The following is a 26,962-nucleotide window of genomic DNA, read 5'->3' on the forward strand; positions in this document are numbered from 1 at the left end:
AAAGTTACTGCCAATCTGTAAAATTACTGCGATACATTTCACTCAAGGAGCGTGACCTTTATTTCTCTCTTTGTGCAAGGAACTCAGCATTTTCAACTGAATATAACAAAGTGTATTTTGAGATTACATATAGGGAAACATTATAGCACTGAAAAACAACCATAACAAAACAGTTTACTGTTCAATTTTCAAAGTAATATCAACAATAGTCAAGAAAGACCTGACTACAAGTTTTGATTTGTTACAATAGGATCTGTTATCTTCAAAGGCATAAGATGACGACACGTTTACTATCAACACCCATATGTTGAACATCAGAACTATTACTCTAGATATTGCTATACTGTGAATGACATATACTGTTGGAACATGGCAACTGTATCATGGTTCTAAACAAAATCCACACGGTGGACTTCAAAACAGAACCTAAACATAGACTTTGGTTCAAGATGTCTGTCAAAGATGGTGTTACATACTGCATTTCCAACTGGAAGGTACTTTTCAGGAATGAATTTAAAATCAATCATCCTTCAAAAGGAACAAGAATCGAAAGGCACAACACTTAACTTTTCTAAGAAAACCTTGTTAAACCAGTCTGTATTTCAGTGCAGACTTTGAGAAGTTAATACTGCTCAGTTATGACCATGATAGCCAATACTATTTGGTTCAAACCGATTCAGTTTATATAACTTAAGTCTGAATGTTTACCATGTACTGTTACCTTGTTTTTTCCTATTTATTAAAGTGTCCAAAGTCTTGTTATTTTAAAATTAACACATGGTCCTGGTTTAGAATTGTGTCACATTACGGAAGTAAAACCGGGAGCGAATGTTCTTAAATATGGAGGTTAACAATATTTCTAATAATTTTTTAAATCCTAATATATACATACATTATTTTCCCATATTAATTAGATATTATTTAAAAGTACACAATACTAACAGTAAAACTTGAGTAGCTACTGATAATTTATTGATAATACGAATAAAACTACTTATAAAAACACCAAGTTGAGCTTGAAAGTGTTATGGGGAAAAAGGAATATTGCTTTAATACTGATCGAAACTCTAAGGTAGCTGCACTATTATTTGTGCTTACCAAACACATTTTCAAGACACTACCACATCTCAAATACTCTGGAAAAAGGTCTGTGATGGTCTACAACAGGACCAAGTGCACGAGATGGAAAGGTCTGTGGGTTTATATGTAACTGGACACAAATCAACCCATCCTGTTTGACCCTGAGGGTTTCTTCCCTCGAAACATCTTTAAAACGAGTCATGCCTGAGATCCAGCCTCAGTGTGGCTTATTTCACCCGTAAACCTTTAGTTGACAAGTACACATCCTTGCGGGGCCTCCGTGGTCTCCATCTCGCAGTTCAGGAAGGGCGTCTCAGGTGTGGGCTGGGCGGAAGGAGACTCTGCTTTACCTGAAGGGACGCCAGACTGGGCAGGAATCCATGCGTAGAGAGGCTCCGTGGGGAGGGATGGTGTGTAGTTTGTGTGGCTGTCTGAAGATATAGGTGGAGGTGTCGAAGGCCATTCTGGATATATGGTTGACTTTGGGCTGTATGGGTTGGATGAAGTGCTGGGCTCCAGAAAAGGGGTTAGGGTTTGGGTTCTTGTGAAAGGAGGGCTAGAAAGGAGACTGCTGCCCTGCTGGGGGTCTTCTGCCAGCTGCATCTGATGGAAATAAGCCTGTACCTGAGACTGCTTCTGGAGATAGAGCCGTTTCTGCTGCAGTCTGCTCGGGGGGTCACAAATGAACAGGAATGTGTGAAAACTTCAGAGTTGTTCTTCAGGATACCATCAAGAGTTCAGGGAACATTCAATAAGCCTGTAAACGCAGTCGTTCCTGACCTGTGCTCCTGTAGCTGTTGCTCCAAAGTGCGTGGTGCAGCCTCAATACAAAACACCTGGCCACTTCCAAGACCACTCGCCAACTGAATGGCCCTCTAAAAACAAGACATAATATATTACAATTAATAAAGGTAATTTTTAAACATATATATATATATATAAATTAAGTACAGCTTTTTTGTACTTCTCTCAAATTCTTGAACTGACTAGCCCTCTTAAAACCGAGTCATAATATTTGCAATTAACGTATTGTATAAAATTGAAACTTTTTCCACAATTAAGTAATTTAAACATTTTATAAAAAATAAATTAAGTACAGCCTGTGTTTGACAATTACTACAATTAATTTTTAACATATTTTATAAAAAATTGTTAAGTACAACTATTTTTAACAATTACTAGTAGTACTTTATTATCAGACTCAAAAAAATCAAGTCTTAATAAATTACAATTACTACAAGAAATTTTTAAACACATTTTTTTTAAAAATAAGCAAAACTTTTTTGTTTCAATAACCAAAAGTAATTTTAAACATTTTTATAAAGAAATAAAATTACAGCTTTTTTTGCACTTCTCTTTTATTAGACTCAAAAAAATCTTTAGCTGTTTGACTTCAACTTTAAAACAAATAATGTTTTTTTGCACTGCTCTACTTACAGACTTATAATATATAATAATCTTCATTTTCTACAGCATGGATAGCAATATTATGCAATGTTGGGTCACACTTTATATTAAGTTACCTTACCTACCATCTACTTTTCCATTTGATACAATGTTGTTATAATGTACATACATGATGGTGCACTGTTATTACATTTAAAGTACCTGAACTTAATAAACATGTAGTTACAACGTATAAACCCTAACTGTATCAAGAGTAAATGTAGAAAATTTGAAGAACAACATGTAGTTACACAGTAAATGTTTAGTCTTGCAGGTATATAATGTTAGTAGTACAGTAAAGGTCACTTAATATAAAGTGTGACCCAATTTTATGTTGGCACCAATGTCCACTGACACATGAAGATTATTATGTAAAACAGCACTAGTAATGTTTTATTTTGTAATACTCTGTTATGTCATACCTGTTGTCTCTGAGCGAGGTACTGTGTCTCCAAACTCTGTCTTCTAGACAGCAGATAGGGGTGCATCTTACCAGTAAAAACCATAGTATCTTTTCCAGTTGGATACTGGCGGACATCTCCCTGATGTTATTAAGGAAATCCAAATCAACATTTCAATGAAAAAAATGAGTCATATGACATTTTATAACCAGACTCCAGTATAATTGGTTACCTGGTGACCATATGGATGATGAGGGTCTGAGAGCTCCTGCGTGTTGATGGCGAGGTTTGCATTTCCTCCAGCATCCCCTAACAATAACTGTGCTTTGTTCAGCTCCAGGAAGCCTTTGGTCCTGGCCAGGTTCTGTAAATGCTGCCTGAATGTACCTAAACCTATACAAGCACAGGTGCAATAAATACAAAAGCCTTTGGAGACAGATCAACTAGTGTAGTTATTTCTGTGTCTGCTGCAGAGGTGGTCTGACTCATAGTTTGGACTACTGCTATAATTAGTACAGAACTGAATCACCCAGATTATTTTCAGCTTTTATAAGTAGACGTTATTCATGGAAGGTCAGATATCAGAAAAAGTGAGCGTTATGTGTGGTACGGACGGATCTACCAAAAACACTGTTGTAAGAGATGCCTACAAAGACCAGGATAGACTAAAGGGATGTTTCATTCATATGCATAAAAACCTGGGTAAATGCTTATTTAAAGCGGAAGAGGGAATTTACCAAAATAGAATGTATATCTCACATTGACCTTTTGGCTAATACTGACAATTTTGCATAATCCTGATCAATATATTACAAGCTTAACAGAAACCATGCCGAGTAAGAATATAAGGTGAATGAAGTATATCAGTTGTTTGACCTTGTGTAAGAGACGTATCAGACGCCCGTCGCCCCTCTCTGAACATGACATGGTTGTGATCATCCCGTCCTTCTGGGTTGATGGTCTGTAGCATTGGGTCAGGAGGCTTCATGTTATGGAAGACCGGTGCAGTGGAGCTGGCAGGTGTAGTGCTTAATATATCTTTCAGAACTGGATTCTCTTCAGGCAGACTGAAGTCACTTTTAGTAGAACCCATGCTGTATTCCGAGTCCATACTGCCCAGAGATGGGTTCAGATCTGTGGTGAGTAAATTTCCAGAGAGTTTCTGGTCAGATGTTCATATTGTAAAAGGTAAACTGACCAAGTCCAAATAAAAGAATCTGTTAACACTAGAATAATAATTCTTAAAGGGACAATTCACCCAAAACTGAAATTTCTGTCATTATTTACTCACCCTCAAGTCCAAATCTGTCTAAATGTCTTTTTTCTGTCTGCAACCACACAGTATTGCCAGTACCATAGTAAGAATCATTCCTTTGTTCTGTTGAGCACAAAAGAAGATATCTTGAAGAATGTAGCACAGCAAACAGTTCTGGGGCACCTTTGACTACTATTGTAATTTTTCCTACTATGGTAGTCAATGGTAGACAAGAATGGTCTGGTTACAAGCATTCTTCTAAATATCATTCTTTGTGTTGGTCAGAACAAAGAAATTTACAAAGGTCTGGAACATCTCAAGGGTGATTAGATGAAGGCAGAAAGTTCAATTTTGGGTGGAGTGTCCCTTTAAGAGATATTGTAGCTGGCCACTATATTGCTCTCTTTGTGTAACAGGGTTAGTTATATTACCATATATATACCAAAAATATAATTGAAGGAAAAATTTTATTTCTTTCCTTTTCATGTAAAATCTAACATTTTGTTTAAAAAAAATCTTAGAAGATTTGGACAGAATAATGAAGAGAAAGCAGCCAATAAGAGTCCAGAATAGATGGAAAACGCTTCAATGCTGTTTAAAAAACGTCCCAGGGTGAAACCTCAAGTAGCTGGTTGAAAAAATGCCATGTGTACATTTTTGCAAAATCTAGATAACTACATTGAAAATTCTTAAATGACGTTGTTTGATTAATTTTCAAGAAACCATAGTTACATTTTTTGTATTTTAGTCACAAATTTGAGTTTGCATGGTGACATGTATTATTGCATCATTTTGTTGAGTTAACTATTTAATTTTACATTTGATTGGCTATTATACACCTCAGTGAATGTTCAACACATTTATAAAGTTCACTTTAATTTAACCAAACAATCTATTTAACCAGATTGTGTTGTATTGATACATGCAATAATATGCAGTGTGAGATATCAGAAGTGCAGTACTAACCTGTAATGGGCAACACTGGCGGTTGATTGGTGACCTCAGACAGAGTATGTCGTCGCTGACTAAAGCGAGCAGTATGAAAGGCAGCGAGAGGGACAGCATGCTCCTCCTCAGCCTCAATACCCTCGTCGATGGACGTCTCCATAACGTTGCCGGGCAGAGAGCCGCTGACTTTGCGGGCGACGACTGGAGGGAGCGGGTCCAGTAGGTAGCCATTCACCTGATATACGAATACACACTTTTGAGTTACTTTGGCCTGAGACAAGCTCAGCATATTACTATCTGCTGTTTCCAGATTTATAATATAACTGTTTTGGCTTTTTTAAAAGTAATACAAAATGATTGAAACATTTGCGTAAATGTCTTCAAACATAAATGTCAGTATTTTGAATATAAACATAGAGAATATAAACAAGGTTGGTATCAGCATGATAATGAACGCTAGGCTTTTTGCTTGTAACATTTACTCTCTTTTTTGTTTGCGCAAGACTGCAAAGCCATAACTGTGTGATCATTTTTCGGAATTATGTAATGCTGCTCTGTCAAATGCCCACCGGCTACCAGCAACTCGCCTGAATTACAATAAGCCATCTGAAATGGATTTGTGAGCGTGTGACCTCAGCTTGTCTAAAAAGGTCCCAAGCTTGCCATCTGTTCTCTTTATTAGGCTAAACGACTGACTTTTCTTCATTAACTCCACTGGCAGATCCTTTTCAAAGTGACTTACATTACAATCAAAGTATACGTTTGAGATGTGTTTTCATTTGGAATTAAAGCCTTGATCCTGATGGTGGAAGTGCCACTATACCAGCTGAGGAATATGAACATACAGAGGAAAGACCTGTTGAAGGGCAAACATGCATGTGTCTTGAAGCCCAAAGGGGAAGTGTTATTGCTGAATGTCAATTAAAGGAACAGTAGCTATGGAAATTGCTTTGTCACAGTCAAGTTGGCAAATATTGTGGTCACGCATCACACCAATTGTGAGATGACACCTGGCATCAATCACATGGGTGGCAGATCACTGGCACGTCAAGGGCATTTACAAAAACGGGGATGTTGTGTAACCACAAAAGACTGCAAAAAGAGTGATGTGTAAATCCATGCTGCTAGGGGAAACAGGCAATATGAACATTATGATTACCTCAGAATTATGAGGGGTGGGATGTAGGACCATAGTTTTATATCGCGGTGTGAGAAATATCACGATTGGATAAGCTTTGGGCCTGCAGCTGCAGCTCGTTACTCTTGCGATAGTGAGAGATGTCACTAGTTTGTTTGTTCACTGCATTTTAGTGATGGATGTTATAAAATTGGAGATCGTTTGAAACTGATAGAGAGTGCTAAAAGATTGCGGACATGAACAGCGCGGTAAGTGAAACTAAGTCATATGTCTGTGTTTTGTTCGCAATCGGCGCGTATGAGCATAATGTAAAAAACACAAAGGGATTAATGCGATGATGTTGTGTGCTCGTGCTGTAGTTCCGTCCCACTGCCTGCATCCAGCAGCTCATCTTTTTCAGGAAATAATCATACAGCTGTATCTCTCTTTAAAAATTGTATCAAACTAAATACTCTTTGGAGATTCGATTTATGCAGTACTACTGTATAGGTACTCAAGATTAATATGAGATTGGCAGAAACTGTGCGTATTACCCCATCTTTAATGATGCTTGGATAATCCAGAAAATGAAATTACTTTGTAAATCATTTGCAATAACTTTGTTTCTTTGTTAAGGTTCTTCACTTTTTTTAATTATCTTTTCGATTCGCACTATTTGAAAATCCATGGTCTAAAACTATATTATTTACAGCATCTGTCAATTTGGCGTCTCTATCGCCATCTCAGGTCAAAACATAAAATTGCAGATTACTTTACATTTTTATCTTTATAGAACCTGAACTAAAAACAGAATAAACCTGGCATAAATCCAGAAAGATTACGTAACACTTCTAAACAACAGATACAAAATTGTAAACTAATATTAGATGGTGGATAGTTCAGACAAAAAGATAGTGGCACTATTTAAGAAATTAGTCTTAGTGGTTTTGCATCAGCAACATTCCTCAAAATATCATCTTTCGTGTTCTGCAAAAGAAAGAAAGTCATGAATGACATGAGGATGATTTAATGGTGACACAATTTTCATTTTTGGGTGAACTATCCCTTTAACCAGTCCCGCCCACTGATGCCTCACAAATCACAAATCTTCTGCGGTATAAATATCTCTTTATAGCAAATCTCTGTCGGTTGACACATATCTACATCACACAGTATATACCGTCATACGGCCCAACCCTACGCATATACTGTACATTCCCTTGATGCTGTCTGAGTCACTTATGAACGAGCAGCAATAACTAAGACATACCCACGCTGACGCAAAGCCCCAGTGGACTGCACTGAAATCATATAGAAGTTTTTTTTATTTAATATCTACGCAGGTGATATTTTTGGAGACTGAAACAGTACTGCGATATTGCCAGTGAGTAATGAGGAGGAGATCAGGCTGACACGAAGGCTGAGGAACTTCACACGCTATAAACAAAAGCTCCCACTGTCGTCATACAGCAGCGCAAATGAGTAACGCTGCTATTTAAAACAAAGCTTATAAAATACAGCCTCAAGCCTTGGAGAAAGAGATATCACCGTGTGCGTTATCAGAATCTTCATAATACAATTTCTCTTCGGTTATTGCTTCAAGTAAAATATATCTGACCTTGGGAGTGGCCACATCTTCCTCTATCAGCGTTTGGTCTGGTGAAGCAGGGGTTTGTGGGAAGGTAAATGTATCTGTGGTGGACTGCAGGAGAACAGGAGAACGCAGGTGACGTGCCGCCTGTGGAAGGGTGCCTACTTGGGATGGAACTGCATTGGTCTGTGGAAACATTTAAACATTTGTACAGAAAACTAAAATACAATGGTCTTTAAAGGGACACTTCACCCATAAAATGAAAATTCTGTCATCATTTACTCACTCTCCTGTCATTTCAAACCTGTATGACTTTCTTTCTTCTACAGAACACAGAAGAAGATATTTTGAAGAATGTTGGTGACCGCACAACGGCGGTAGCCATCGACCTTTATTGAACGGTGACAGAACCAATGCAAGTCAATGGGTACCGCCGTTGTACGGAGTTCTTTAGAGTACATGACGACAGAATGTTTATTTTTTCATAATTGATTAAATATTTACAGTAGTATGTCCCCTTTTACTGCAATGACAACATAAAGCTGGCATTCACTGCACAAGTTGCATAAGCATAGATAGCATAGGATCCTAAATCTTGAACATTTTGTATTTTCAAACACGCAAATTTTCAAAATATTAAAAACTATTCACAGGCTTAAATGATCCCAGATTTATAATGAGATCTTATAAAGCCCCACTTCAGTATGTGCCATAATAGTACCAATGATCCCAGCAGTTAAACCAAGGGAAGAATGTCTGGATTACAGTTTTTGTTCCAATATTTACATTTTTATGCCATTGCCATTTCAATATGTCTGGGTAGACTTCACAGATGGGGTTACCTTGACAACAGTCTGCTCAGCGACGGTGCTAGGGCGGCGCTGGCTGGCGTGCAAACGCTGTTCCACAGGGAAACTGCTGCGATGCGCTTTCAAGCGCTCCACAAGCAGGTAGTAGATAGCAGCAAAGTGGTTATAGCTTTTGTTCTGGAGAGACTGTGACAGGAAGAGCGAGAGTTTTTGATGAGCAACTAGGAACGAGAATAAGAACACTACCTGAAATTTTACCAACATGATGTTGTGTTCAGACAGGCTGTTCTTTGGGAAAATCACATTTGCAATTCAAAGGAAGGAAATTAATATTGGCGTCAGACAAAATATCAAAGCCACCAGCAGGTCTGTGGAAAATTCATAACAAAAAAAGGCCTTTTCAGTTTATGAGAGGAAAAGACATTTACTACACAAATTATATTTTCATATCAAAAAACTGTACTTGCAGCAGTAACATGTATTTCTTTGAATGTCATGCTATCTCCTGTTTGCAACCTCAACTCAAATTTGGTCCAAATGAATTTTAAATGCAATTCTGATTTGTGCACAATCCACCTTGTAAAAACGTTCAACTGACCTCTATGGTTTTCTGCTGGTCAATGCCGAGGCTGTGCATCAGTCTGAGCACCTGCTCGCTGTGCTCACCCAATCCTGTTTTACTGTCGCTGGGCAGGCCCTGTCTGTAAAGCACGGGGCGCTGGGACGGGACCTCCTGCACCATCCAGCGGTGCTCTTTGATCTGATTTAGGGTCAAGCGCCTGGATGGATCTAGAACTAACATCTTCCTGATCAGGTGCTCACAGTCTGAAATTGGGATACATGGATAGAAAGAGGGCTTTTGGATTTTTATTGGTGGATTGATCTGAAAATCTGATATGAGGGTTAATAAACATCTAATGTTCAAAAAAATTCCTGAAAAAATATATAAACTGTAAAAAACTGTAATTTTACAGAAATCTGAGTTTTTTTTTCACGAATTTGTAAAAAACATGAAATTTTACGTACAAAATGTAACATTTATTTAAAAAAAAACATTACTGCCACCCTAGCTGCTGGAAAATTACTGTTTTTTTCAGTGTATTACTGAAATATGGAAAAAAACGTCAAATTACAGAAAAATAAAGAAAAACGTGTAATTTTAAGTGATTTTTTTACATTTTTCTTTACTGGCGCCACAGTTACCAGAAAATGTCTGTTTATTTCAAGATTTTATACAGTGTATGTATATAGTTTATTTAGATACCTTCGCTCATGAAGTAGGGGATACGGAAACGGCCCTCCAGGACCCTCTGTCTAAGGACCGGAAGACTGGGGCCATCGAATGGAAGAGCGCCACAGACTAACACGTACAAAACCACCCCCATGCTCTGTATCACACACACACATAGAAAAATCAATAATAATATATAAAACTCTGCCTAGGACCTCACATACAGGACCACCCCCACACTAAACAGGAAATACTAATTGTTTTCAATCAATTGAACAATCATTAGCTGTTGACGCAATTCCCTCTACAGACTGGGGACAAATCAAAACATGGCAAGGATTTCTTCAGTCATCCACGCTTCATAATGATTGGATGCCATTAGCAAAATGGTCCCATCATAGAACTCTTTTGTAAGGGTAAAACAAAAGAGAATTTTACTCCGCTCTATGAGAGTCACAACATCCATGTGTAACAAACACAGTCTATACTGTATATCATATCTGGAGCTCTTACCCAGATGTCCAGTTGAGGACCCTCATACTGCTGCCCCTCGAACACTTCTGGAGCTGCATACGGAGGGCTGCCACACCAGGTGGTCAGAGGCTCCCCAGGACGGAAGAAATTACCAAAGCCAAAATCTGCACCAGATTTTAAAATGTCATTGCCAACGTCATAAAGAGCATACTGATTTCTACCAAATTGTACTAAACTAGTTAAAGCTGATTTAAACTAAAATAAAACCTACTTTATGTTTTGAAACATTTTATATTGTCGCCGTGCTTCCAAAACCTCGGATATCTAGTAGATTTGCTGTTTTTCAGGAAAAAAACGTTCCATTTTTAATAATAAAATACTTTTTAATACTTTTTATTTAGATATTTGCAAAAGCCCAGATACAAACATAAAGAGTGACTTATAATAATGATTTATGGCCAAAAATGACAAAATAGAGAGATACAAGGTTTCAAGAGGAAAGCAGCAATATACAACATTTTTAAACCAGCTTTTTTAGATTTATTAAGGAACGGGCAAAATAAAAAAACACAGTATGTGATTTTCACAGCTAGAGGTCACAAAACAATAACAAAGATGTAGCTTGATGACACAATGGAGTGTGAAGTGTATAATGATGAGAGTTGTTGTCTTTACCTCCACGCCCGATGGAAATCAAACAGATGAAACTTACAAATCAAACTCATGCATAGCATAGTTTTACAACCATTATCCTTCTCCACGCAACGAAGAGTGATGTTACACTCGATAAAACTGTACATTTCTTTGGATTCAAACATCATTGGAAACATTTGGGAAAATGTAAGTACGCAAGTGAACAAAATATACAACACTGCCCTAGTGGTTTTTGGATATTTCAATGAAAAAGTCTTACAGATAGTTCCTTTAAATGTATTCTAGTTGGCTGTATGTTGCTTACTGGGCCAAGTACAGACCCCAGAATCCCAAGACCCCTGGTCCTCCCTTCAACGTAAGGAATATTTTATGCATGTTTTTTTTTATGTCCATAGCATAAAAGATGTGGGATGTGTTACTGCACCGGAATGCTTCATATTATCTGTTTGTAAGCAATGTTATTGTGCTAAACCCGTAATATAGCTGCCTTAGGAAGCACCACTTATATCAAATTCAGTGTTATGCGCTCAATATGGAAAAGTAATTACAGCTGATCTGATAGATCTGGTCACTGGTGCACACTCATATACAACACCAGTAATTGTACGTATAAACTGTCCAGAAGGCTAAATAGATTCTGGCTGCGTGTCAGCAGCAGGAGGTGAGTGAGACGGCGCTAGATGTTGTGACAGTTCTGAAACAGGTGGTTTTCGATGGCTGACTGTACACTGCGTCTGTACTCACAGACCATCAGCGGCAATGACGTAAATGGAATTGTGTAACGTGAACCATATAATTTGTGGATTAATTGATCTGCGTCACCGATGATTGACGTACACGAATGATTGTTTGGGGGCTGGAATGTGGAGTGAACTCACTGCATGATGCGATTAGGTTGCCCTGACTAACCTGCATGGTTATCAATCACATTAATGTAACATTACGGATGGTCTGTGCAGAGAGCCCATAGGAAAGATCGCAAATGAGATTTCTTCAATATTGGACAATGACGGGGTTCAACAAAGAGCAGATGGGCTCTTTCGCTCAAGCATTCTGCCTCTCGTGTATTTATTCGAAAGTTTCAGAAGGATTTCAAAAACGTCACTAACTTTGCTCAGATTCAAGAAGATACCAAGACTCCAATTCAAAGGCAGAATTCAATATCTATTTTGGAGTTCTTTACGCCTACCATCTACAGAGGTCACAGTCGTTTCGGTTTTGTTTCTAAATTATAAGAGAAACATCTCACAAGTCCATCAGAAGCTGCATCTGCTTTTATACTGTCCTTTGCAACAAAAAAAAACATACTTTTTGACTTTTTGTAAAAAACTCGCCGAAATACAGAGATGTTCTTTGCAAAGGCTGTGCGGTGATGTCAAGTGCTTCACATCTGTTATCTGTGTGCATGAGTGACACAATAGCGATGCCCTAGAATGCAGCTTTAGTGCCTCTCTCGCAGCTTGCTATGACATAAATACAGACAAACTGTCTGGCACAGAGCTCTATTCTCCGCTCAGTGACTGGTACTTATGAAACACAGCACGTTAGAAGTCTCTCTGTCACCCGCCATTCCAACTAGTGTCTTTGTACCACTGTCTTTATTTTACGTGACAACAATCCATTTACATTTTCGCAAAGAAACAAACAAAAACTGACTGTTTTCTGCAAACAAACGTGGTAGTTCAGTAAATTATTTTGTTGGGCCTTAATGAATTTGATAGTGTATACATTACTAATTTGTGAACTGTGGATCTAAATCCAGCTTGAACTGACGTAGTTATTTGGAATAAATATGTGATCACATGATAAACTTTGGCTGGCATTTTTTGTGCGTGCTTGTGAAAGAAAATGTTCTGATCTGACTTTTGATATGTACAGGAGACAATGCAGGTCAGGCTGCTAGACATTATTATTGGTAGATATCTACCTTATTTTTGAGCGCGGTAGTAAACGATTTAAAGGGGACTTCCTTTTTTGACATGAGACTTCCGTTTTATTTGCCGGCTGGTGGAAAACAAGGGAAGTGGTGAATATCTGGCGCATATTTTTCACACCTGCGATGTATTACACAGTGGGAGGAGGAAGTGGCCTGATAAATGAAGATATATTCAATTATTTCGTATTTTCTCTCGGAGTTGACGGATCTTCGATGCGCAGTTATAAAAGCACAGAGATGTAAGTTCCTATTAACTTTTATGCAGTGGGAAAGTCTGTCCAAATTTATACATGAACATGTAAATGTTTTAAAAAGAAGATTTGAATCCCAGTCAAAATGGAGCAAACAATCCTTACAAGTTACAACTAATAACGGAAGAAAGGAGACGGCTGGTTGCTACTGTATTGCAGGTCTCCACCGAGCTGCAGAATCCACCACTTTACAAAAACAGCTCAAAACATACTAACCAATAACCTTATTTACTTCAGCTTTAATCCTCATAGTTACATGGCCTGGTAAAATAGGTTATCCTGTTGAAACACTTCCTTGTTTAAAAAAACTGCATATACTGGTTAGGTATGTTTGATGCAGGTCTGAGCATTACATGACCAGCCTAACCAATCACATGACCAACTGAAACCAGCACATGACCAGCTTAAACCAGAACATGACCAGCTGAAACCAGCATATGACCAGCTTAAACCATCACATGACCAGCTGAAACCCGTACATGAACAGCTTAACCAGCACAAACCAGCATCAAAACATAACAAACCAGCATATGCCTTGCTGTTTCTTTCAACGGGGAAGCGTGTTGACAAAATGTAAAATGTGATTTGGATAAAAGCGTCTGCCAAATTAATGAAAATGTGATGTCCTTTAAATGTTAACTTAGTCATGCAGCTGCGATCTGGTGTCAAGAAAGTTTGCTTTAGCCTTTTAAGTTTTAAACTGCTAAATACTGTACATATATAAATGCCTCAAGCTAAATTTTATCTGCTGCTAATATTATTATACCAGTATTTGCATAATGTTTGTTTAGTTGTGCTAAATGTGTTTTGTTTATACATAAGCTATTATATATAATAATGATATATTTCTACATTAAGTCTCTCGTCATAAATGCCTACGTTTCAACAATGTTTTTTAGTTATTGTAGTCAAGAAGGTAAATTGTCCAGGAGAAAGGGCATCCAGTAGGCTAAAATAATGAATAATGGATTCAGTTATAGGGTGCACAGCATCCAGATTTTGCTCTGGTGCGTGGATTAAGGTCAAAACAAATGTTTTGTAGACATGTTTTGCGTTTGTACTGGCTATTATGGCAACATCTAACTGCACACATTAAGCATGTACATTTTGGTTCCATAATAAACATTAACTAGTCATTCATACCAGCAAACTTGTCTCACTCGCAATACCACTGCCATTAGATATAGAGGCTCACCGGAAGTGTAAACACAAACAGCTCAAAAATGGCGGCATCTACATTAATTGCAAAAACAAGGTGGATAATATGTCTAAATTGGAAGTAAATTACTGGAAATGTATAATAGACATGTATTTGACATGGAAAGCATATTTTATAACAGTCAAAATCGTTTAAGCTATTTTGTTAGGGGGTATTCAAAATCAACTCTGTTCTTAATGTCTGTACTTGAAATTCTTGTGATTCCTGAATTAAGTGTCCCAATTGTGTGCCACTAAAGGCATTCAACAGAATTACAGGAATAATATTATTTTCAGAACACTACCGCTTTTTCTACTCAGAGAATACATCAATCAATAATTTTATTTGTAAAGCACATTTAAAAACAACACACGTTGACCAAGGTGCTTTACAGGCACAAAATTACAATTAAAACATAAAAACACAACATAAAACGAGATACAAACACACTCACATAGCTACTAATGCATAAAAGCAGCGTCTTCAACAGGGATTTAAAGTGCTCGACAGAATTGCAGCATTTAACATGCAGAGGTAGGCTGTTCACTAGAAACGTTGGTTCCTCAGATTTTAGCCGAGACTTTGGTACATGTAACAAGAAACTTTGAGATGCCAAGCCCATGAAGACCTTCAAACACCAATAAAAGAACCTTGTATTTGACCCTGTACAAAGGGAGCCAGTGCTCAAAAGGAAGCCGGTGCAGAGCAGAAGGCACCTGAGAGATGCTTGAGTATTTCCTAGTTCCAGTCAGCAGCATAGCAGCTGCAGCTGGGAAAGAAGGTTCTTAGATAAACGAAAATAAAGAGAATTACAATAATCGACCTAGACGAGATAAATGCATGGATCACAATTTCCAAATCTGAAAAAGATAGTAAACCCTTCAATCTGGAACTCCTCCTTAACTAAAAGGTGCTATCCTTCACAACAGCATTGATCTGTTTTGTCAAATTTCGGGGTGGAATCAAAGATTACACCAAGGTTCCTGACCTGAGATTTAGCATTAGAGGCTTAAGGGCCCAAGTCAAGTGAAAGCTGTTCTGTTCTGCTGACCTTGGTAGAAGATAACTACTTCATTCAGTTGTAAAAAATTTGAAGCCATCCAGAGCTTTATTTCGTCAAGGCAGTCAAGCAGAACTGATCGTTTCGAAGCATCACTACAATTCAAAGGAAAATAGAGCATGCTATCGCCAGCATAACAATGATAAACTACACGATGTTTTTGACAGATTAAACCCAGTGGGAGCATACACAGGGAAAATAAAACAGGGCCAAGACACAAACCTTGGGGAACCCCAGAATTTATAGGGCCAGAGGCGGCACCAGTGCTCCCTATTTCCACCACAAAGGTTCTCGCCTGTAAATAAAATGCTTATACCCAACCACCTACTCAAGCGATCGAGAAGAATCCCATGATCCACCATATCGAAAGCCGTGCTCAGATCAAGCACCACTAACGTCATTCAATCCCCGGAATCCACCAACAGCAGCAAGTCATTAGTCACCTTAAGAGGGGCAGTTTCTTTACTACGCTGCGCTCTAAAACCTGACTGAAAAGCATCAAAGATGTCATTATTGTTCAAATTGGTAAATAATTGGTTGAGAACTGCCTTCTCCAACATTTTCGCTACAAAATGATATAGATATGATAAATATCTGTGTAAAATACAACCGGGTCTGAGCTCGTTTTTTTTTAAAGAGGCTATAGTAATGCATGCTTAAAAAACGATGGCACCCGCCCCTATGTTAGATTCCGATTCACTATACAGAGTATCGTAGGTCCTACCGTTTCCAGGCCCGAACTACCAAGTGAGCAGTAAGTCAACTTAGCAATTCTTGAAATGAAACTGGCTCAAATGTACTTAGCTGACCTGAAGTAAACGAATCAGGGGGGAACTGGAAATTCATACAGTCTCTAAGTATATCATATGAGACCTATAGGCCCGGTTTCACAGAAAAGGCTTAGCCTAAGGCAGGACTATGCCTTAGTTAATTTAGGCTATTTAAGTCGCTTTTATTAAAATGCCTTATAAGAAACCATTACTGGTGTGCATCTTGAGACAAAACAATGGCACTGACATATTTTAAGATATTTACGGGTAGGTAATTTTCAGTTAAGATAGTTAAAAATTAATTTTAGTCTGGGACTAATCTTAGTCTGGGAAACCAGGGCGTAGTCTTTTTTCCATTTCCTCTCCGCCTGCCTCGATTTTTGTCTAAGCAGCCAGCTCACATCATTGAGCCAGGGCTGAACAAAAGCTTTGGGTTTTACCTGTTTTCAAGGAGCAATACTGTGCAATATATGGTTACACCCAGAATGATATTAAGAAACCAGCTCCTTTAAGACCCGACTAGGTAGTCAAACCTCAAGTGCAGTGAGGGCATTATATTGTATGGAAAACTTAGTGACTGATAAGGAATTTATTGCCCGAGCGCTATGGCTGGCTGACACGGGTCTCAGAGGAAACCCTGATAAAGTAGCATTAAACTCTCTCTTTTATAAACTAAATTGCAAAATGAGCAGAAAACCCTAAATTTTCAATTGTCAGCCCGGCCACCAGGATACACCACCACAGCCCAAACAAGGGTGTGGCCCTGCCTATGCGTGGCGCCAACTACAGACTGCGTGAGATTAATAGAATCTAACAGAAACAAAAAGGAAAATCATGGTAATCAGCAAAGTTGAAGGAGTAATTTTATTTTCCTACTGATATTTCTCCTCAGAGAATACATAAAATGTAAAATGCACTGTAGAAAGTCACTTAAATAAATAACGCTGTAATTTTGCAGATTCTCACATATAATCCCACGTACTATATAATGACCATTAGAACATGTCCCACTAAACAACATTTTAAAGGAAGTTCTCCAAACTGACGACATTGGTTGAAAAAGTTGGCCAGAAGTTGACATAAGCATCTCAAATAAACACTGAAATACAACGAAATACATCCCTTTTAGATGATGCTTGTGTCACCTTATCTTTTAATCTCTCTGTCCTTCAAGGCACCATGTCCGACTCAGAATCCCCAGACCTCAAGAGCTAAAATTAAAGATGGACCTTCTCTTACCTGCTATTTTGATATTCATGTGAGCATCCAGTAACAAGTTCTCAGCCTTCAGGTCCCTGTGAACAATGTTGCGCTGGTGGCAGAACTCCACCGCTGAGAGGATCTGCCAAAACTTCCTCCTCGCGTCCATCTCGCTGAGCCGCCCGCGGCTGGCCAGGTAGTCTGTGTTGCCAGACAGGGATCAGGTGTTAGTGGGACGTCATCTGCACATCCAGGCCACAGTTATAGTCATGAAATTTTTGTGGTTTTGAGGTTGTGAAAACCAGCAGGGAGCTGGAAGGAAAAACCTCAAAGTATCTGTCATATACAGTAACTCATGATTAAGTGCTTTGTTAGACTTTGTCCCTCAGATGTAAAAACTTTTATAATCAATAAAGCAGCAAAATAAATTTGAAGTTTACTATCAGTGCTTTAGCTCAATTGAATGATGCCACTTTTAATCATCTTTCTAACGCAGTGATTATAAAAGAGAGAGTAAGTAAATACTTGATGTAATTGAATCTCAGTATGACACTTTGAAATTATTTTGCAGAAGTTTTACTTCACTCAAGTGAAGCCTAATACTATTACTAGTAACAAATACTTTTACTCAACTGAACAATCTATGCTTTTCATTTCTTACAATTTCAAGTCTTTCAATTCTGGAATTATTGTAAATCTCTTATGTTAATCTACCTTTTATTACTGCTTTCCTGAGCGGAAGTAGAATTTACATCTTAACATTGCATGGTAACATTTCAAGTTACTGTATAAATACATATCCATATACTACACACATATTTATAAAATTGTACATATTTCAATTATACTAAATGTGCAATTTTTTATCGGTCACTTAAATATTTTCTCAAAAGATAAGACGATCCAGAACACTGATATGTCCTTCCATGGTGTTTGCCTTATACCCCTTGCAATGGCAGACTAAAGTGAATATGCAACCGCCAGCGTTTCATGAATTTAAATCCATCAAAAACAACCTTAGCAAGTGTAATATATTCATCCCCCATTGAAACATGGCACAAAAAGGCCAACCTGTCATCCTCAGCCGACCACACATTGAAAAAGGGAGCCGACTGTCAGTCCCGCCCGGTTCAGATGCGAGTGGAGTGCTGATAAAACAGCAGTCTTCCAACTTAATCAGCTGACAAGGGCATGGAGATAGCAGCTGCATGCGTATGCATGCATGCGTCACGCAGTCCATGTGTTAGTGACATGAAGGAGATCTCAGGGGATGGGCTGTTCGTTCAAACGCTATGCGAGGCAGTGTGATGCAAGAGCAAGTGGGATGGTATGATATTGAATTGACAGATGGCTTGACCTCCCAACAGATGAAGTATACAAAAGCATTACATAGGTCTAATCTTTATGATGATAACACCACAAAAACATTATTTCCCTAGATAGGAGGGAAAAACAGTATTCAGTATAAGAAAATGTGATTGGTGAGCAAACCATTTTGAAGTTTCTGAGAGGAAGACATATTAGTATTGCTTAAAGATATGATGATGCCCAGATTGATGAATGATGCCCTTTGACGTTAAATAACATGTCTGATGTCAACAAAGACCCAAATCTTTCATTGGACATTATGGACAGCAAAATGGGCCAAAACAATTATTTTAACCCAGACGACACTAAACCTGAAACGTTTGTACCAAAGGATAACGTCCATATTATTTCAAATTGTGGATTTACAATTACAATTACAATTCTTACTTACTAATTGATTAAGTGTGTTTAAGGGTTTAAGTTAAAGTCTGCACAAAGGTCATCCTCCAGAATCCGGGTATGACGCCTCTAATCTAAAACATCCAAAACATCCTGTTTTGAAGCACTGGGTGTGCTAAAATGAAATACTACATGTATTATATACATACAGCACATAATGGACTAACGCAATTGTGAAAATGTATGGTACAGTACATGTCACATGACCTTGTTAATTTTCAGTTTATTTGTCAGTCTGGATTGCAAGCATGCCACCGTGGGACACAGCATCTGTTGCATATTGCATTTTGGCAAATGAAGGTCAATCCTAGGTCATTGGGTTACCTGTATACAGAAGATTCACACAAGGCACAGTATGCAAGCTGTACACGGCAGAATTATTACACGCAGCTCTCAAAAACACGTTTTACTGCTACCTGACACTCAATGTGCTGTTTTCCAAGAATGTGAGCAACTCTACTTTGATGTCCAACGAAATGCACATCTTAAATAAGTGACAATAACTAATAAAGTGATTCAACAATAAAAATCACACAAATTTCTCTGTCAATTATTATCTTGTTTTTTGGCAGCAGTTGTCATGTCATACGCAACCTTTTACCCCTTAATGAGGCTGTAAATCCCATTTACTCTCTTTCAAGAATGACTCCAGAAGTACTGCATGCGCCTATTATGGATGATATGATTGTTTTCCTTGGTCACGTAGCTCTCGTGTAAAATTCAAAGACTTTTTCCATAACAGGTGACACAGACGATTATCATGTATTAAAAACAAACCTTTTACTTAGATTTCCCGTTAGGATTTAAATTTGTGTGCAGATATAACATAGAAAATGTGGTATCTTGTCAATAAAGCATCCAACATATAGATTCTTGTCGTAGGGTTGATACCCAAGGAACACACAAACTGATACCTTAAAAGAACTTTGAATTACTTGAGATAAAAAACTTGTAAATATCATTTTTTATATAAATGTACGTTACTGAATGATGTCTAGGAAGTGAGTGAATATTATTTTGAATGAAAAGAGAAATTTTGCAATGATCTATCTGCCAATATAAGAAAACAGACACACTCACCAAATATCTCGCCATTCCTGGCATATTCGGTGACTAGATATAGCATGTTTTTGGTCTCCATTACCTATTAAAAGAAAGAAGAGGTACGTTTCATCACTTGAGATTCATGCGAGGATGACAATGCAATTAAGATCACAAATTACCAGCACAAAACCTGAAAGCTCAAGAACACAGCAGACTGACAGCATTTCCACCTGCCACAAGTGTTCGCACGCCTTCAAGTGAGAAAACAGTCCTTCATCTTATTTTGTGCGAGACGAATGAGCAAACAACCATCGTGACTTTGACAGGTAGATTCACACTGAGTCACAAATATGACTATTAATGTATGTGCATTGGTGTAATACTTCAGTAACCCATCCATTTATCTAGATAAATGGATTCTTTTGAACACAAAAGAAGATATTTTGAAGTATGTAGGAAAGTACAGAGTTCTGGGGCACTTTTGACTATAATTGTCATTTTTTCTACTACGGTAGTCAATGGTGGCCAAGAATTGTTTGGTTACAAGCATTCTTCCAAATATCGTTCTCTGTGGTCATCAAAACTAAGAAATGTATACAGATTTGGAACAACTTGAGGGTGGGTAAATGATGACAAAATTTTGAGTGAACTGTCCCATTAAATGGCAGATGTGATAACAGAAATAACAAGTATATACACGTGTGTCTTGCAGTACTGTATATTATCATGGTACAGCAACAGTATGTTTTTATTTCAGTTTTACGTTGCAGGCTTGGTGTCAGACTATTAACAATGCAGACATTTCTTTCAGATTTTCATGAGTTACTGATATTTCGAACACAGTGGGCCATCTTTTAGGAAGCCAGACTCTATGCATGATGTCAGCCAGACAATATGACTAGAGCTGTTTGTAGACGTCATGATTTGACTGCTGCCGCGGTGTTGTGTAACAGTGCAGGCAGCTGTTGATACTGCCAGAATTCAGGCCCAGAGTGACCTACAAAACTTACATAATGTAACAGGCTAACCCTATAAAGCTTCAACAGCTGGGGACTGGTTCAAAAGACCTTATTTTCTAGGAACAGTCCTGCAGGATACATAATGATAGAGGTATGACAATAGAAAAATTCCAAGCACATGTGAATGATGAAGCCGGTACCTGGTAAAGCTTGATGATGTGCGGATGGTCCAGCAACTTCATGATTTCTACCTCTCTGTAGATCTTCTCCAGGTTCACAGCATCCAGCTGGGTCTTGTCTATGATCTTAATGGCCACCTGCAATTTAGATGCGGATGTTAGTTCATCTTTTAATTTCTGTGCTGCCTGTGACCTGCTGATGTATAAAGCAAATGTATCTGGATCACTGATGGATATATAAAAATAAGTCAGATGCATCAGATGTTCCTGTCCTATTTTACACTTCCTTCATGAGCTTGAAAAAGTCCTTACACTTGATTTTTGTATATACGGGATAATTTCTGGTAGACATGCAAATGAGCATAAAATCCCTGTTTGCAGACCACACAATGTCATACTTGACAGCACTTCTTTAAATTGTGCGGTTTCGACAGAATATAAGACGGTTACACTTTCCCTTCTGGATGTGAAATGACGCTGTAAAACTTGTTTGGTTTTATCTGCCCTGATCTTTAGCCCAAGGTCTATCGCTCAACAGTTTAGAGAGTAAGTTGACTATATTAATAATAATAGGCAGAAACTAATATAACTAGTTACGCACATAATGGCAAACACTACTACGGCCAGCTATCTTAATAAAACACACCACATTACGCAATAAAAAATTTGGAAGGACATTCGAAAACGTTTCAAGCTGTGATACAGTTGCCACTATGCCTTAGAGATCAAAGGTGACCGTCTCTTGCGCGGCGCAACTTACGCGCAAAAATACAACTACATAGCAACAATTATATCATTCATAGCTAACAATGGTTTGAAAAGATTTTTACTCATCTAATATAAAAGTAAAGATGTTAACTTGGCTCGACTGCAGACAAGCACACTTCAAACACTACAATTAGTGCCTGTATTTACTCACCTCTGATTTTGTGATACGATGTCTCGCCAGCTTCACAACTGCAAAATTGCCTTTTCCCAGCGTGCGCTCAATATCATAGAATCCGACTCGAACCGGAGCCCGCTGCGACGGCGTTTGCTCTTGGGCGGCCATGACCATAGTTTTTTTGTGGAATAAAGAGGTGTGTGGATGATTTGGGCACCCTCACCTGTTCCTTACAAACAATTCAAGTGGCGGGGTATGATTATGTTTCTAGTGCCAAATCTAGATGGCAAACTGGGCGCACGGGTGCCATGGGTTCCTGCACATTTCTTCTTTTCCAGATAAGGTCTCTACATGAGTGTGAAACGAGAGCGCATTCCAATCTGATGCTCGGCATGAGGAATGATGTTCTGGCGCTCGACATGCATTGACGTCAGTGCAGAAGGGATTTTTATAAAGGGGGCGGATCTAACAAAGCGGCTTGAATGTCCGCGACCAGTGTCACCAAGACAACCTTATCCGCTGCGTACGTCAATCAGCCGCTGCTCTTGCAATACGCAGTTGGACGGTTAATAACTCTGCAAACACGGGCAACTCTGTCCTCATGGCTGCGCAGGTTACAATTGAGATCTATGCGATATATGATTTTGGAGACACAACAGGCAAATATGTATACGGAAGCACTGATTTCAGTATGTGCTGCAAAGCATTTGTACTTAGATGATCTAGTCAAAAAATCTGTCTGTTCTGAAAGGCAGCGTCCCATTGATATTATTACACCACTTCATATTTTTTCTTTTGATTTATTTGATTATTTTTGGCGATGAACATCAGTGCTCCGACAGGGATATAGGTGGGCTAATAAAAGGAACCCGGTTCTGAGAAGCAGATCGATATTGATTTTAGTAGTATTACGCACGCACATACAGAAAAACATAGGCATATAACTAGTAAATTGTTTAGTTTGAAAAACAAAGCGTGTAGTGTTTTATTAAAACAAAAATATTATTTTTACGATTAAAGAAAGGTTGGGTGCGCTCGAGCATGTTGTCAAACAGCGACCCCTGCTGTCAATGTGGGTCCTCTTCGTTGCTTCTCAAGGACTTTACTTTTACCCCAGCAAGACCTTTTGAAATGTAAAAGAAAATATTGAAATTACATTTATTTCATTTTGTTTATTAAGGCTTCATTAACATCACGGCATACACATTCCAACATTTTGCATATGAGAAACAGATGTTTTTTTATTATTTCGTGTTTCGTAGGAAAATATTCTGCAAGAGATTGTCAAAGTGTGATTACTGAGGCAGACACAGCACATCCAATAAAAGCAGCATAACAGGGTCATGCAAACCATTTTCATGATCAAATTTCATTTTGCCAAGTGTTTGCACTTACATAGTGGCCGGAATTGGGCTTACAGATAAGTTTGAAAGACTGTTAAATTTTAAAGCATGTATCATGGCAGCCTCATAACAGAATCGCTAATGGTAACGCTACACCCCGTAATCTTTAATATTAAAAAAAATCTCAGAGAAAGATACTAACAGTTAAGGTTGGCTCATTCTCAAGGGGAGAATGCTCAAGCTAACGTTCCTCTTGCATATCAATAGTCATATAATTCATCCATCCATCCATGATCTCTCAAGTATCTCCCACTTTCATGACCTTGCATTGTGTCATACATATCAGTGGTCACAAAGCCGCTTTCAGTGCTGGCCAGCGTCACAAAACCACTTTCCGTGTCTCTTCCTGCCAGGTTGTCATAATCTCCCGGTGGTGTGTCTGGAGAAGACCCAAGGAAAGAAGTGTTCTTGATATCAGGCCGAGTGTCGGCGAGGTCTGACTCGCGCTGTCTTCGAATGACGTTGTAGACGTCAGGGCTCGGGCTGTTGCATCTTTCTCCGGCTGCCCAGTATCCTGGTTCCTTTTGGCTGATCTCAGTCTGTGGTTTCTTCCTGCTTGCATAGATAAAATGATCACGTGGTATCAGAATTATCAAATAAAAAATGTTGGGTTCGATGAAGGACGTGAACAGTGATCACACCTCTTTGTGAAAAGCTTGAAGCAGAAAACTCCTGTGGCCACAATCAACAGCAGTAGAAGAGGTATGGTGGGTAGTACAATGTAGACAATATTAAGTGCATTGTCTAAAAGACATGGAAAAGGATAATGAACATAATGAAATGTAATTAGAAAACATTAAAAAAATGTGTTCAACCTTCACATTGTTTTTTAAACACAAGATCTAAATTCAATTATCAAGACTGTCAAATGAGTCCATGTGAGTTTTAATACAAATTGTATATTCTGCTTATTCCAGATTTTCTAGAAAAAAAAACAATTCTGGAAAAAAAGCTTCAGAGTTTCAGAGGTCTGTACAAAACTAAAATCATTCACCTGCCGGTTCAGTAACAACCCCCCTCACCGCATCATCCTTTACTGTGACAGAGGGATATCTGGGTATTCTGGGTGTTGGAAGCACATCTGTAAATAAAAGGGAAATAAGGGAGATTATTTTATAACATTTAAAAAATAAATTTAGTTTGTAAAGCCGTGAATATCTGCACAGTCTACCTTCTAATGTTCCATTTTCTGCAGGAACACGTGCCTGAGGTTTATCTGAAACATCACATTATGACGACGTTATTCATTGCTAAATGTTTTATAGTTCTTTTAGTGTTCAAATGTTTCACCAGGTGAACATAAATTCTGAAATTCTGAAAAAACAACAAGCTGCATGCTTCGAGGTATCATTTGACATGACTGAGAGATCTGAGAAAAACACCTTTTCCCAACCTTTGGTGTACTTGCAGATAAAGTTGTTCTTGGTTTCACAATTGTCATCATTCCACTGGAACATGTAAGGACCACCCTGGCCAGGAGGAGCAGACGGCTGATGATACATCACTACACACACCTCGAACCCGCAAGAAGGTTCATCCCAGTGCCAGTTCCTGTCACACAAACACATGTTCAGTTATTGACATATTCATATATTCAAAGACACACAAAGTTCTACGGTATTCATGAGCAGAAATGGGAGAACTATACTGACTGTATCTGAAAAAAAGGGCTGTTTGAATCCATGGATGTACGCAGTAGGACTTAGTAAACTTGTTGCCCAAAAACAAGCGTGAAAATAAAAAGCGTATCTATAGAAATCTTTGTTGTCACCTGAAGGTTGCCTGGCTTCCATCCAGCCAGTAGTACTGAGATGGACAGTCTCCATTTATTTCCTCATAGCCTTGATCCCTTCGAAGACCGATCCAAAAGTCACCATCAGACGCTTTAAGTTCCGCCATTAAAGCTTGTATAAGCTCCTGCTCAGCCTTTGACTCTATACTGAGAAGATCTCCACCATCACTCCTGCACGCACGGCTAGCATCTTCAAAGTTGAGTTTACGTCGGTTATCCTGAAAGTATGCGATTTTATAGCAGGGTTTCTCGGTGCCACGCTTGCATATCTGTTGGCCTTCAGAGAAACATTATAGTGGTTTGGTTAAATATTTTGAAAGAAAATGTAATTTAATTAATGATGCCATGAGTTAACTTCCTATATTGAAAACATTTCACAGGAACATATCAGTGGACGTACAAATTCTGAAGAAGAATCACTGTCATGTAGGCATTAACAATCTTATATATGATCAGACACAAAGACAGCAACACCCTCTTTTCTTTTAAAGCACACAAAACCAAAATTGTGCTATTTTGTGGGTATTTGGGAATCATTAAATTTTTTGTCAGCATTCCAATTGTTGTGTTTGGTTGAAGAAATAATGCTTAACTTCATTTTAATGTGTACATGATCTTTGAACCAGTGTTCGCTGCAAGGCGCGTATTAAAAAATTTGTTTCAACATGGCACAAATCCTTTGTATACATCACCATTATATCCTTCTTTATCTATATGAAGTTATAGTATAAATGTGAAAATGGTCTGTCCCAGAAAAAAATTGACAAAAACACTTAAAAAGCAAACAATGCTTGAATTTTACTGCTTTCAAAGAGACGTTTCATTTTGTGGTCTTGCTTAGATATTGAATATTTGGGAGGCGGCGCTATTATGTAATTTAGAGAAAACCTTTACATACCTCTGGGCTCGTAAATGTCTGCACCACAGGGAGGGACAAGACATTTGGGTTATAGGCAGGGAAGAGAAAGGGTCATATTATGGTCCAAAGAAATTCCAGCAACGGATTATTTAAATTATAAAATCTGATCATTAAAAACGATTTAAATTGGAAACAGACAGGAAAGAAAATATTGCACTAGACACGCACATACAAAACTTTCCCATTTCAAAATAAATATACTAATGATGACGAAAACACTCATAAAGAGCAGATTCTATGTCATAAATGTTTTTTTTAAATGATCAACTAAAAGAAAACAAGATTAAGAAGTAATATTTCGCTAATCATATCATAATTCTCCATCCTAACGTAATTAACGTGTTTATTCGAAACAACACATCAAATTTAATATTTTGTCGCAGTCAAATGCATCACTTTCTTTCTCAAATGTCTAACTCACCATCCAGAAGCCTTGCCGCGCACACGGAGACGCTGAACATCACCAAAGCGCGGGCTGATATTTTCATCAAATCCATTATAGCGCTCTTATTCAACTTCCACGGTTCTTAACATAACAATTTCCAGCTGACCAAGACAACAAAAGAATGACCCGATGCCCGGAGGGCTATGTCCA

At 38.2% G+C, this 26,962-nt stretch overlaps 2 protein-coding genes across 3 annotated transcripts; both read right to left on the reverse strand.

Annotated features, from left to right (window-relative positions):
* Positions 1-160: 160 nt before the first annotated feature.
* On the reverse strand, positions 161-22,652 carry sik2a (salt-inducible kinase 2a). Of its 2 annotated transcripts, XM_056747299.1 has the most exons (16): positions 22,290-22,652; positions 21,392-21,508; positions 20,269-20,332; positions 17,461-17,622; positions 10,392-10,516; positions 9,912-10,035; positions 9,246-9,472; positions 8,681-8,833; positions 7,866-8,024; positions 5,149-5,365; positions 4,219-4,305; positions 3,804-4,061; positions 3,160-3,320; positions 2,949-3,068; positions 1,861-1,955; positions 161-1,744 (listed from the first exon to the last, which is right to left on the reverse strand). In XM_056747299.1, the coding sequence occupies exons 1-16, from the start codon at positions 22,425-22,427 to the stop codon at positions 1,327-1,329; spliced, it is 2,625 nt and encodes an 874-aa protein (XP_056603277.1). In that variant the 5' UTR covers positions 22,428-22,652; the 3' UTR covers positions 161-1,326. The 2 variants fall into 2 exon arrangements, with proteins under 2 accessions (XP_056603277.1, XP_056603278.1); XM_056747300.1 differs by lacking the exon at positions 4,219-4,305.
* An 837-nt stretch (positions 22,653-23,489) lies between these two features.
* layna (layilin a) lies at positions 23,490-26,864 on the reverse strand. Its single transcript, XM_056746377.1, has 7 exons — positions 26,789-26,864; positions 25,428-25,737; positions 25,050-25,207; positions 24,828-24,872; positions 24,651-24,737; positions 24,298-24,400; positions 23,490-24,211 (listed from the first exon to the last, which is right to left on the reverse strand). The coding sequence occupies exons 1-7, from the start codon at positions 26,862-26,864 to the stop codon at positions 23,857-23,859; spliced, it is 1,134 nt and encodes a 377-aa protein (XP_056602355.1). The 3' UTR covers positions 23,490-23,856.
* Between the last annotated feature and the right edge of the window lie 98 nt (positions 26,865-26,962).

The sequence above is a fragment of the Triplophysa dalaica genome, chromosome 4 (assembly GCF_015846415.1).
Source record: "Triplophysa dalaica isolate WHDGS20190420 chromosome 4, ASM1584641v1, whole genome shotgun sequence".
Taxonomy (NCBI): Eukaryota; Metazoa; Chordata; class Actinopteri; order Cypriniformes; family Nemacheilidae; genus Triplophysa; species Triplophysa dalaica.